At 34.1% G+C, this 12,757-nt stretch overlaps 1 protein-coding gene across 1 annotated transcript; it reads right to left on the bottom strand.

Moving 5' to 3' along the window:
• Positions 1-6,528: 6,528 nt before the first annotated feature.
• LOC117322843 (cholesterol 24-hydroxylase-like) lies at positions 6,529-10,638 on the bottom strand. Its single transcript, XM_033877784.1, has 5 exons — positions 10,572-10,638; positions 8,734-8,929; positions 7,983-8,074; positions 7,385-7,454; positions 6,529-6,932 (listed from the first exon to the last, which is right to left on the bottom strand). Exons 2-5 carry the CDS (start codon positions 8,893-8,895, stop codon positions 6,756-6,758), a joined length of 501 nt encoding a protein of 166 aa, XP_033733675.1. The 5' UTR covers positions 8,896-8,929; positions 10,572-10,638; the 3' UTR covers positions 6,529-6,755.
• Between the last annotated feature and the right edge of the window lie 2,119 nt (positions 10,639-12,757).

Below are 12,757 nucleotides of genomic sequence, written 5' to 3'. Positions count from 1 at the left end.
ACTTGCATGTCGGATTATTACAAGGGGAATCGTTGTCCCCGATTTTGTTTTCTTTATTCATTAATGATATGGAATCAGAATTAATTAATTCTAATTTGTCAAAGTTATCAGTTGCAGTTCATTAACCTGTTCATTTCAATGTACGCTGACGATACCGTCCTGTTTTTAGAAAATACAAAAGACCTTCAAAACATGCTAGACTTTTTGCATCCGTATTCTTCACGATGGGATTTAGAGGTAAACCTGGATAAAACTAAAATTGTTGTGTTCAGGAAAAGTAAAAGAATTTATCCTATTGAACGTTGGACATACAATGGTATGCAAATTGAGTTGGTAGATCAATTGTGTTACCTTGGCCTAATTTTTAATTATAATGGTAAATTTACTATTGCTTTGAATAACTTTGCTATGCAAGGCAGAAAAGCTTACTTCTTGTTAAACAGAAACAAGAAAAGATTCATGTTAAATTGTGAAACTAAATTGTCATTATTTGATACATATATCTCATGTTTACTGAACTATGGATGTGAAGTTTGGGGATTTTGTCCGGCACCACAATTAGAGAAAGTACACTTACTGTTCTTAAAAAATGTACTTGGTATAAAAAAGACCGCCAATTCTTCCATGGTCTACTCTGAGCTTGGGCGTTTTTCTTTACACATTAGTCGCAAGATTTCTGTTCTAAAATATTGGATTAAACTTCTGAATACGGATAATTGTGTTTTAAAATCATGTTATAATGAACTTGTAGAGCTTAACGTAACAAAGCCAAGATGTAAAATGAATCTCATGTATCATGTAAAGCATGAGCTTAGTAGTTTCGGATTCTGTGACGTCTGGTTGACCAAGTGTGTTCCTAATGAAAAACATTTTTTGCTGTTATACACACAACGGATGCATGATATTTTTATCCAAGAGTTGAGAAACAATTTCGAAAATTCTTCTAAATGTATTTTGTATCAGCATATTGTAGATCGATTTGAATTGCAGTTGTATCTCACGAAGTCTTTTAAGTTTAGAAATGTACTTACTAAGTATAGGATACAAGCACACGATTTAAGTGTTGAAACTGGTAGATACCAAGGTATTCCCCAGGCCCAAAGACTGTGCGTATTATGTAATAGAAGGGAAGTTGAGATGAAGCTCATTTGATATCATTATGTCCAGTTTATTCAGAGTTGAGAAGTGTGTACATCAAGCCGTATTTTTATCGCCGCCCTTCTGTATTCAAGTTATCTGAATTATATGCAAGTAAAAATGTTAAAACTTTAAGAAATTTCAGTAAATACCTAATGCATGCTTCGTCCAAAAGAATATCTCTACTCAATAACTGAATTGCGTTAGACAGTATTTGTCAAGTTTCGTTATTTTGCTTGCTTTAGAGAGTGTGTTATATACATGTGTGTAATGGTATGAATTATAATTATATCGGTTGTGTTCTCCGCCATCTTGTTCAAATTAATTGTAATGTACGTTTATGTGCTACATTCGGAAATAAACTAAACTAAAACTAGTCTAAAATTTTTAAAGTAAAAATCAAAAGCACTGAGAGAGAATCGACATCTGCTCATTTATGAAGCTTTTTTTCAGACACCATTCGAACAAATAACTGTTTACTGCGACCGCATGCGTCAAACACGATGCATTTCAGTCGAAAAGGTGTACTTGAAAGGAAATCATTTGGACGAAATGTGATCGAGGTCGATAAATGTAGTCATAGTATTTTCCCCAGAAGTAACGTCAGTAGTGATTAAGGCAACAAACTTCACTTTGGACCTCATTGACCTTAGCCTTTGATCAAGTGACCTTGATCTTTGGTCAGTTGGCCTCTTTAATTCCGAATTCTCGATCACGAATATTTGGTCACCTTTACCTTTGTCCTTGATTTTGACATCAGTTTGTATTTTTGTGAACAGATTGATTGCTAAAATGCACCCTTATCTCCATAATGGGAAACCTGACATTATGACAATTCTGTCATTCCTGTCAAAGTGAGATTTTAAGAATTAGCTTAATTTTCCCTATTGGTCCCCATCCCTCAGGAGTCCAAGAGCCACCGTTTCTGCGTATTTAATTTTTCTTGAGTGATGGATGGTTCAGACCAAATGTGGACCGAATCCTTTCATTTCCACAGAAGAAGAAGGCCTCAGCCTCATCGCAATTTGGATCCCCATCACCTTTTGATTCTTTCATTAAAATATGAGCTATATCCAGTGAATGGTTCTAGAGAAAAACTAGTTCATAGCAATTTAAGCAAATTGTCCCCATCCCTCAGCACCCTAGGGGCTAGCTCCACCATTTGTACAATTTGGAATCCCCACCACCAAGGTCAAATATGAATTATATCCAATGTACAGTTTTGAAGAGGATCCTGCTGAACCACGGTGCCTGTAGGGACGTTTAATGTACAACACATTTCCCCCGCCTTGCTTTTATTTTTTCATATTTTTTTAGGGATTTACTCACGATTCCATGACGCTACCCTTTCCAAAAAAGGCGAAATTGACCAATTGAAAATAGACTTACACGTTATTTGTAATTTTGTTACGTTTTGATCGCAGAATCAAGATCACAAAACATTTTATTAGCTTTCCATCACTTAATTCGCAATGCATACGTTCCGCTTATCAAAATAAACCCTAAACAACCAAGCTGACAAGCACTGATGTTATTTTCTAGAGGATCTAATAATAAAATAAAGAGAAATGTTCGTTTGAATCTGATCATTTTCATAAGTTCATTTTCTGTTTAAAGGAATTGAATCCGAACAACATCAATATGGGTGGTCGGATGGTCAGGGGTAACGCACTTGCCTTTCACCTAAGCGGCCGTGGTTCGATTACGGGGATAGAACGTTGTTTTGAGTAGCGATACTTGCGATTATGTTCTTATCGACAGTATAATCACATAAACAGCGTACTATTGCCATCCTAACACGTTTTATGGTAAATATATTTAGAAACATTGTTATACATCGCTACAATTACGCTGTAAAGTACGTTGTGACCACCGCTAGTGACACAAGATAATATTGTTTGAAGACTCAACAAAATCAATCGTTCTGGCCTGATATTATTTTCTGGAAAGAAACAGACAGACAGACATATTTCTGGACAGACAGACAGACTTCCGAACAGACAGACAGACAGACAGACAGACAGACAGACAGACAGACATCATTATATTAATACACTTTTGTTTTGTTTCAATTGTTTAAACGTAAACATCAATATAATTAAATACGGCAAAGTAATAAATCGTTGATGATAAAGTAGAAAAACCGTCGTAGAAATTGATCTTAAAATAAGATATCTTAACATAACTAATGTTTGAATAAGGCTTGAATTAGTTCCCGATAATCGACAATATATATTAAACACTTTTCGTCGAGCCACAATAACAAACTTAATATATATATAGCTAAATAGATGATTAAAATAATAAAAAAAAATATGAAATAACTAAAAACTAAAAAAATCACCTTCACTCACGGCGATCCAAGTCCCCAGGATAAAGTTCATGATCTCCATAGCTGTGTTTGTAGTATTCCAACACGTATATACCTCGGTACAACGATCAATATATATGTTTTCTTTTTCTTTCAGCTATTGTTTCAAACAATGGTTTAAAGCATGAAGCACAATTGATATGTAGATCAATTTCTCAAGCGTTGAGTCTTGATATCAGATAAGAAAAATACCATGTAAGAAAACACAGCCATTAAGCGCTATTAATACCACTATATATCGTCTGTCAGTTTGACAATTTACTGCTACTGGAAACTGAGTCGGAGGTATTTGAATGGTGTAGAAACACTGAAACAATTACATTTACTTAAGCCGTATCATTCTTATGATTGGCTATAATCCTTCATGCGGAAAATTCTCTTTATCGATCAACATGTCATGTGTATACCAAGTATCATATCATAGCATACTCATCCACTAATAAAAATCTGCTGTCCTATTTCAGAATGCTACTTATACATATTCACGTGGAAATTGTTCTGGTACGTTTTGGTTCAAACAGGTTTTGCCCCGTCCCTTAGGCCCCTGGTGGCCAGGGTTAATATATTCATACCATCAAATTGCTATACCACGCTGAAAATTCTAACCAAATGAATAATTTACAATGGTAATAAAACAAATGATACCCCAAAATGCATATATAAAATATAGTAAAGTTTACCACCTAACCAGGGGCAACCGTGCATCTTACATCCTTCCATTTATAAAAAAAATGTGATTCTACCATGTCATAAAAATTATGTCTATTTGACCCATTTTGCCTTGCCCATTAGCCCATCGGAGTCAGTCAGGGCAAACATGTGTATACCATCTAATTGCAATCTCATATTGATAATTCTAACAAGGTTTCAATTATTTCCATTGACTAAGAAATGAGACTAAAATGTGATTTCCTTGTATAAATTATTATCCCCCCCCCCCCCCCCCCCCCCCCCCCCAGTGGTAAACTTGTGCCCTTGGGGTCATGAAATTCACAACTTCGGTTAGGCATCTAGAATCCCTTACATCTATCGTAACTATTTGATTCTACCTTATTTTAACTAATTTGGAGACAATTGACATATGGATGATATCTGTTCCACTGGAATTGGTTCCGGGGTTACTGAGACATCTAAAATGAGGTTTACGGACGGCCAATCACGATGGAAGACGCATGATGGACGACGAACGAAATGCGATTTGAATAGGTCACTTGAGAATTGTCCTTAAAGATCATATTCAAATTGAATTCGTATAGTGGATACAATGAAGTTTCACTTTTTTTAGCAAACAAATGATAACTTAAGCTTTTATTTTCCTGACTTTCCTTGTGAATAAACTTAATATACCTTGCTTCCTCTTGTAAAATCAATGACATGTCTCCCATGTGACTAGATTACATTTAGACGGAAGTCAGTTAAGAATACAGTTCATAGTGTTAATCACTATCTCCTACATAAACGACTGTAATAGTGTGAACTAAATGATGAAGTTTTCATAGGAATAATGAAATGTTTTAACACTTGATCAAGTGTAACGGGCGTCTCACCAAGCGTTAATGAAATTGTTATCAGTATACTCGGTAATTACGTCCACTGAAAGACATTTGTTCAAGAAATCAATCAGGTTTGTTGAATTAATCATAATGTTAAGGAATATTAAATATCTCACCAGTACTTCGACAATTTCTCACGGGAAATACAAGTCTCGTGATGAAGACAATCTAGTAATGTAGATGCCGGACACTTTTTGCTTACTCAAGCTTTACACACAATGAAACGTCAGTAATTTGCAGTTTCCTGTTAAATAAGCAGGAAACAATTATATATCTTTTATGTATAGAACAGAAATGTTTGATACAAAATATGAGTGCAAAATTAAAGACATATCTAACTTCAAGATTTCTACATGGGAAACTAAATGGGCGAAACATATCAGGAAACACTATAAGTAAAAAGACATTGTAATAAGTAAAGGCTTAGTCGAAGTCTACCAATTTGAACTTCTAATTGATCAAATAGATGTTGCCACATGCTTCCATATCAGCTACCAACGATGTTCATGCTTATGCTATCATGCCGCGGTGGCCGAGTGGTTAAGGTGTACCGACACTTTAACACTAGCCCTCCACCACTGGGTTGCGAGTTCGAAACCTACGTGGGGCAGTTGCCAGGTACTGACCGAGGGCCGGTGGTTTTTCTCCGGGTACTCCGGCTTTCCTCCACCTCCAAACCTGGCACGTCCTTAAATGACCATGGCTGTTAATAGGACGTTAAACAAAAACAAAAACAAACAAGCTATCATCTCAGTGAAGAAAGATTAAATGGACAATAAGTCTGACAATTTTGCATGATTAATGTGTGCATCCATAACCGCGCCCACGTATTCAGGAAGGAATTAAGGAAGCTAGGATATTAATACAGTGTGGAACACCTATTCCATAAACAAGGCTATTGGCAGTGCTAGATAATCACCCGGAGTACATTACTGCAAGCTACGCTCACCAATATAACTAGCAAGGTGAAGGCGCTGCTGCGGGAAGTAAAGGTCAAAGGGAATGTCCCTTTTTTTGCTTAATTAATAAATATATCATAAATGGATGATCTCAGGGACGCTGACCGAAAACAACTGTATGTGGACGTCAACTGCAGCTATTTCATAAATGAAATGACGAGTTACAACTAATTTAATCATATAGCTACTTTATCATGAAGATATTTACAATTGACCTTGTCGATAGTTTTTTAAAAATTGTACCCCGTAGAGATTACTTATATCGCCAATAAACCAAATATTAAGAAAGATCAGTTGCTATTTTTTATTTAAACATAGCTTGATTTCAGCAAATTTCAACTCGGTACAATAATGTGTATAAATAGCATCATCATCTCTTTAAATTCATTGAAGAACATTAAGTGTTTGCTGAGGGTATCCTCATCTTCTCTATCGCGTTGTTTTAAACTTTCAAACTGATACAAATAAATAGATTCGACTTTAAATTAATATTCATGTTACTATCTAATATCCGCAATATATTCTGAGGCAATTTACCACAAATTCAAAGGCAATAAATGTCGAATTGATAAGAAGTTAAACAAACCTGAATGTAAAAAGCGGTTATCGCAAGTAACAAATCAAAGACTAAAAGATTAAAGTTTGTAATTTATGAACATGTACGCATCTTTAAAAAGTGAAAGAGTCCAAAAGGATTTTTGGAACTGTCTACACATGCCATTACAGTTTAAATGTTTAATTTACACACTCTTTCAGTGGTCGCTGATTATCGATGTTTCGTCGGCGAAAGAAACACTTTACGCCATCTTTTGGCTGTATTGTTGCATTGTCTTGTATTTCAAAAGTTTGACCGGGAACCAATTCAAAATCAAAATTCTGCATAATCTTCGCAATCATGATTTTCATCTCTATCTATGTAGTAAAATAAAAAATAGCCCATGAAAACATAAAATATAGTCATATAAAAACATAGTAATATATTCATTCTTAGATTCAATATACACACGTTTCTATCACACAATACTTAAGTAGATTAACCAACGGAAAATTATGATATAAAATTACAAATGTAAACTACAATTAATTTCCAAGCGGCCATTCTTTCGGTTTGCTCGTAATGTTACTGTAATCAAAATTACGACGAAAATGACCAAACGGGCTCAGGTGTTCCCATATAAAATGATTGTTTCACAAAATAGTAAATAATTTGTTTAAATTTTAACTGTGTCCTAAATAAACTCTTTCTACGGAAATTGATTGCTAGTTGTTCATGAAGTTTGTGCTAGGCCTATATCTAATGTATCTCTTGTCGGCATACGTCATTCCTAAAGATAGTTTTTAACATCACGATACAACGTACACACCTCTGCAAATTTTTTCCCAATACATATGTGAGGTCCAACTGAAAATGGGGTAGAGACATATCTCCTTAACCTGAAAAGTAAGCATATGCACAAAAAAAGTGTTTAGCATGGTTTGAAGTCAATATGGTTGATTAATGGGAGTTTTCAGTATTTTTCAAAAAGTATATGATAAAATAATAGATCAGATGCTCAACTAGGTCAATGTGACCTACTTATTTAAATTTTTGACATTTTCTTCAACTGCATTTCTTGAGCTGTTTTTTTTCTCTAGCAGAAACTGCAAAAAGTGATTTTACATTGAACTGCATGATCAATGGAATCTTCATTTGTACCCTCTCACTTTTGACAACCGAAATTTCAAAGAAAAAAAAAATAAAGAAAAATGAAATGAGATATATAAATGTGCAAGTACCATATTACCTGAAAATGACTTCCTGAAAACTTATTTTTATCACTGAGGCGCTGCAGAATGACCCACATTGGCACTTTACTTTCGTTATACTATGAATGATTGATATAGAATATTTTCCCTAAACTCATTTCAGTGCTTTACCGCCTAATAAATATCGTTGCAACAAGCAAATGATCGATTACAAACTTTTCTGGACTGTTTCTGTCGAATCGTTCTGGTAGAAACTTTGTTGGGTTTGCCACATTTTGCTCTGCCCTAGATGTAGCATAGAAACTGATCTAGAAGAAGAATCAATGCATTGTACTCAAACTCAATAAGAGTATATATGTTATAAAAAAGTCAATAACATGAACAATGAAGTATGCATGTGATGGAAAGCCTTCTTAAGATACACACATATATATTGGAAGTTATCAGAAGATTTATCACATTTTTTTCCAGAATAACGATATCACACCTGGCATTATACAGCTTCAAACAATGACGTCACCTGGATTTATTGCAATAACTTCATTGAAAGTCTAGGATAATATGATATTACTTAGATGGGATACATTGTCAATTTTGTACTGTGCATATACAAACTTAGGTGCCAAATCTCCTTTAAAACAAGAAATTTTGTTTGTACAGTTAATGCAATATCAAAAATGACAGAATTCGGCCTATTGATATACCAGCGTGCTAAAATACTTTCGTTTTTCTCTTTTAACATAAAAATTCATTATTGATTGCATCCATATGAAATCCAATAGTGTTCCGCCTCTATATTAAGAAAGTTCTGGTCTTAATTAAGACCTTTTTTTCCTTTGTTAGTGTTAATTACACATGTTTCTATTCATATAAAGAATACTCCTGAGGAGCAGTAAATACGCTGTCGGCGTTGTAACATGATTAAAGTGATGGCAAGATGGAATGAATATATTTAAAACTTGCCTACCATCATGTCGGTGCCTGCAGGAACACAGTGACCACCAAGTATGTAGTCCTTCACTGTTTCGCGAAATGTTGTCTTAGCAACGGGATAAAGCCGGAGTGTCTCTTTCAACACCATGTCTAGATAGAGCAACTTCTCGAGTTCATTCAGGGTGATTACTGACATAGCTCCAACATTTTCATCCACCTCTTGTTGTAACCTAACGAAAAAACATATCATTTCAAAATTTCTTTTACAACCACGCAATATTGCTTTAAAGAAACAATGTTCATCGATTTGTTAAAAACTCATATCACCATTACAACACGATTTTTCTGTAGGAAATACTACACTTTTTGTCTATATATCCAATTTTCTATATAATTTGACAAATTCCAAGATGTCGTCTCCTTTGATCGCCCTAGTTTCTTAGTAACACTGGTAAGTTCTTAAAGGACGAAACAGCTATATGATGTTCCTAGTATCAATAACGAGTCCTTACAGAACGAAACAGTTGTATAATTTCCCTTACATCACTGACGAGTTTTAGAATGACGATACAGCTGTGTATGTCCTTAGCAACACTGACGAGTCCTAGGAGGACGAAACAGGGGTTATGTCCTTAACAACAATGACAAGTCTTAGAAAGACGACACACCTTTATGATGTCCCTGACTTCACTAACGAGTCCTAGAAGGACAAAGCAGCTATTATGCCTTAAACAACATTGACAAGTCCTAGAAAGACGAAACAGTTGTTATGTCCTAAGCTACACTTACGAGTCATAGAGGGACGAAGCAGCTGTATGATGCAGTTTTACTCTTTTTGATTCGTTTATAAATGTGCTTATATCTTTTGAACAATCCTTTGAGCAGTTGAGATCGCAGGTGGCATTCCATACTTGATGATTTTTTTTAAATGCCCAAGGTTAATCGGTATTTAGTTAAATTCTGACACTTTTCAAAAAGACACATTTATTGCATTTTTGATTCCCGCACTTTTTGACACTATTATTTTTTTTCGATGTTTTTAACTTTGTTAAAAGTATATGAAATACAATTAAAAGTGTAACAGATCACTTTGTACAAGTTTGTACAAAAAAGTAAAGATGAAATTTATTCGTCATTTAGAAGATTTAATAAATGACATTTTTCACCTTCAATCTTGTACTCTATGTACTTAACATTCTTTTAAAATAAATGAAGTTTGGAAATCGTGAATTGATTTGAAATAAATGTCTTTTCCGTCTCCCTATGTAGATTTTGTTATTTATTTTGACATATTCAGACTTTTTCAGTTGAATCCTATGATCAATTTTAACCTTTGGCATTCTAGCATTACCGATTATGCTTGTAAGGACAACCCAGTTAATCAAATAAGAGCAAAACAGCTGTATGATAGATATCCTTAACATCACTAATGAGTTATACAGAGAAGAAACAGCTGCATGATATCCTTGATATCACTTAGTCATACAAGAACAAAACAGCTGGGTGATATCCTTGATATCACTTAGTCATACAAGAACAAAACAGCTGAGTGATATCCTTGATATCACTTAGTCATACAAGAACAAAACAGCTGTATGATATCCTTAACATCACTGACTATTCCTATAAAGACAAAACAGCGGTATTAAGTCCCTAGTCTTAATGATTATTCTATAACTCAAAACATTTGTGTGACGTAGTCTACTGTATCCAGTTCTACTGTATTTGACTTAATTGTATCCAACTCTACTGTATCCAACTCTTTTTTATTTAACTCTACTGTATCTAACTGTACTGTATCTTGTGTGTATTTTATACAATGGTTTAACACCTCGCCGAATAAAAACGAAGATATGCGGTAATGTATCTTACTTGTTGTAACATTCCTGGTTCTGGCAGAGGAGGAAAAGCGTAAAACTCAAGGCATTGGCCGAGGTTTCCTGTCCTGTTTGATATAATTAGAATAAATCCAAGTTACCATAAGAGGTTAAATGAATTACCGAATAAACACATATACACACTCTTTTAATGCATTTTTAATTGTTTTGTTTAAATGCTACATGATAAATGTTGCGTTGATCACAATATAGCAATAGTTCCATGCAAGAAAGTCGAGACATAAATAACGTGTAATATTACAATCAATACGAGAACTGATGACAGGAGATAAAATCACAACGAATATAGAAAAATGTTCGATATTTTAAAATTCATTATATGTACCTGCAATGATGAATGTCAAGAAATTGTCCAGAAGTGTCTCGTCCGTTATCATTGAGGGATATTTTTCTGAAACAAAACCTGTGATTTGGATTTAACTGTGTTACTATGACTGCCGGTAACATTGTTAGTATAATCTAATGTAATTGTCTTCTATTACGTCTTTGAATATTGTGTAATCTTATATTTGATATTCATTCTGATTTTTACTGTGTCTGTATAGGCTGATATTAGTTGTCTCCCCTGACAATATTCGTATAATCTGATAAGAGCTGTTTATATTTACATCTATGATGTGATCTCCTGTTTGATGTCCATTCTATTGACATTTTGTAATCATCTATTTGACATATATTAACATAAATTGGACTCGATCATTACCTTTCAGTTCCATAATATACTCCAAGAGATCACGCGGAAAGTAGTGTCCTTTCCTTTTCGCCATTTTTCTTTCGATCATCTGTTTTTTAGCGGTTTGTCTGATGAAGTTGATAGCTTCTCGCACATCTCGGCGAAATTTCCATTTGAATGGATTTATCTTAAAAGTCACACATATTCAAACGAGCCTGTATATGCGTCATGTTATATATGGATATAGCTGCTGTGATAAATGGAATAATTGTACTTTATTATGATTACAAAACTGAAAGATTTTATGTGAAAGTTTCGACATTCTTCAAGAGAAATTAGAATGAAAACGCAATAGAACACATTGAATATGCTGCATATGCATGTCACAACGTCCACAAACCAAGACAGCGTTGGACAACACAACCTTTTCAGGAACATAAGATAGCATAACACACCTTAAATACAATTTTAAAGTTATGGATTCACACGTATTAAATACTCACTGTTATTGAAGGATTAATGACTTGTTCCGCAAATCCTGTCAAAGCTGTCTTCATTTTAGTGACAAAGGGATGGTTCTCTCCACTCAATGACCCCATATCGACATTGAAAGCCACCTGTTTAAATGGCTGACAGTGAATCACTTCAAAGAACTGAAATGATTCTAATAAATTATTTCCCCTTTTCTAGCCTTATTTGATGCACAATTTCTAAAGACCACAATGATAATGGGCTTGAAGTCTGAAACTCGTGCGATAATTGGGTATAATAAGTAATATGCATTCTAAATTATGTAAGCTGATGATAAGTATGCGTTTATGTGTGTGTGCTATATTACTTTTTCATTTTACTCTTTAATTAGCGGATGTAATGTAATTAATTTTGTCTTGGTGTGAGCTAAAGCCCGATGTTAAATTCAATCATGATTATCAATAAAATATGCTGAAGTGAAATAATGGGTTAAGTAGTACACGGTGTACATGTAGCTATGATATACTTATATTTGATATCAAGATGTGTCGCTTCAACGTCCGTCTATATCTGGCTCTTTACACACAACAATAAAATATAATAGTAATTAGTTACTGATATATACCACACGATTTGAATATAAATCAAAAGCTTAATTACTTACTGAAACACTTACATGTTTGTATAATATGGATTTTCTTTTAAAGATCTACATATCTATTATTTTTCGCACTCACAATATATCAAATGCTGTTAGGACATTTAAAGCTAGAAGACCACTTCCATAAAATAACGTCAATATGCATTCGTTTTGAGTAAGCTAGGTCAATACACTCAAATGAGACCACTTTTAAAATATGGAAATACCGATTATTTCGTTGCGTCTTTCTTTTTTATTTGCGTTGAACTTTTCGAATATTTCATTTGGCCTTTTGCTCTAGACGATATTGAAACTAACTGATGTGTGTAGTGTCAAGAATTAACAATGTTGAAATGCGTTTCTTAACGTGGCGAGT

This window comes from Pecten maximus, chromosome 3 (assembly GCF_902652985.1).
Source record: "Pecten maximus chromosome 3, xPecMax1.1, whole genome shotgun sequence".
Lineage (NCBI taxonomy): Eukaryota > Metazoa > Mollusca > Bivalvia > Pectinida > Pectinidae > Pecten > Pecten maximus.
This window is presented reverse-complemented; position numbering and strand designations above follow the sequence as displayed.

Bases quoted from the DNA above. Each gene is read 5' to 3' on its own strand.
- LOC117322843 (XM_033877784.1), bottom strand. From the start codon at position 8,895: ATGTCAGTAATCACCCTGAATGAACTCGAGAAGTTGCTCTATCTAGAC. The intron at 7,455-7,982 runs GTTTGTAATCGA...CTTACTTTTCAG, and splicing joins GACAGAAACAGTCCAGAAAA to GTTAAGGAGATATGTCTCTA. The intron at 6,933-7,384 runs GTGTGTACGTTG...TTTACTACATAG, and splicing joins TTGGGAAAAAATTTGCAGAG to ATAGAGATGAAAATCATGAT.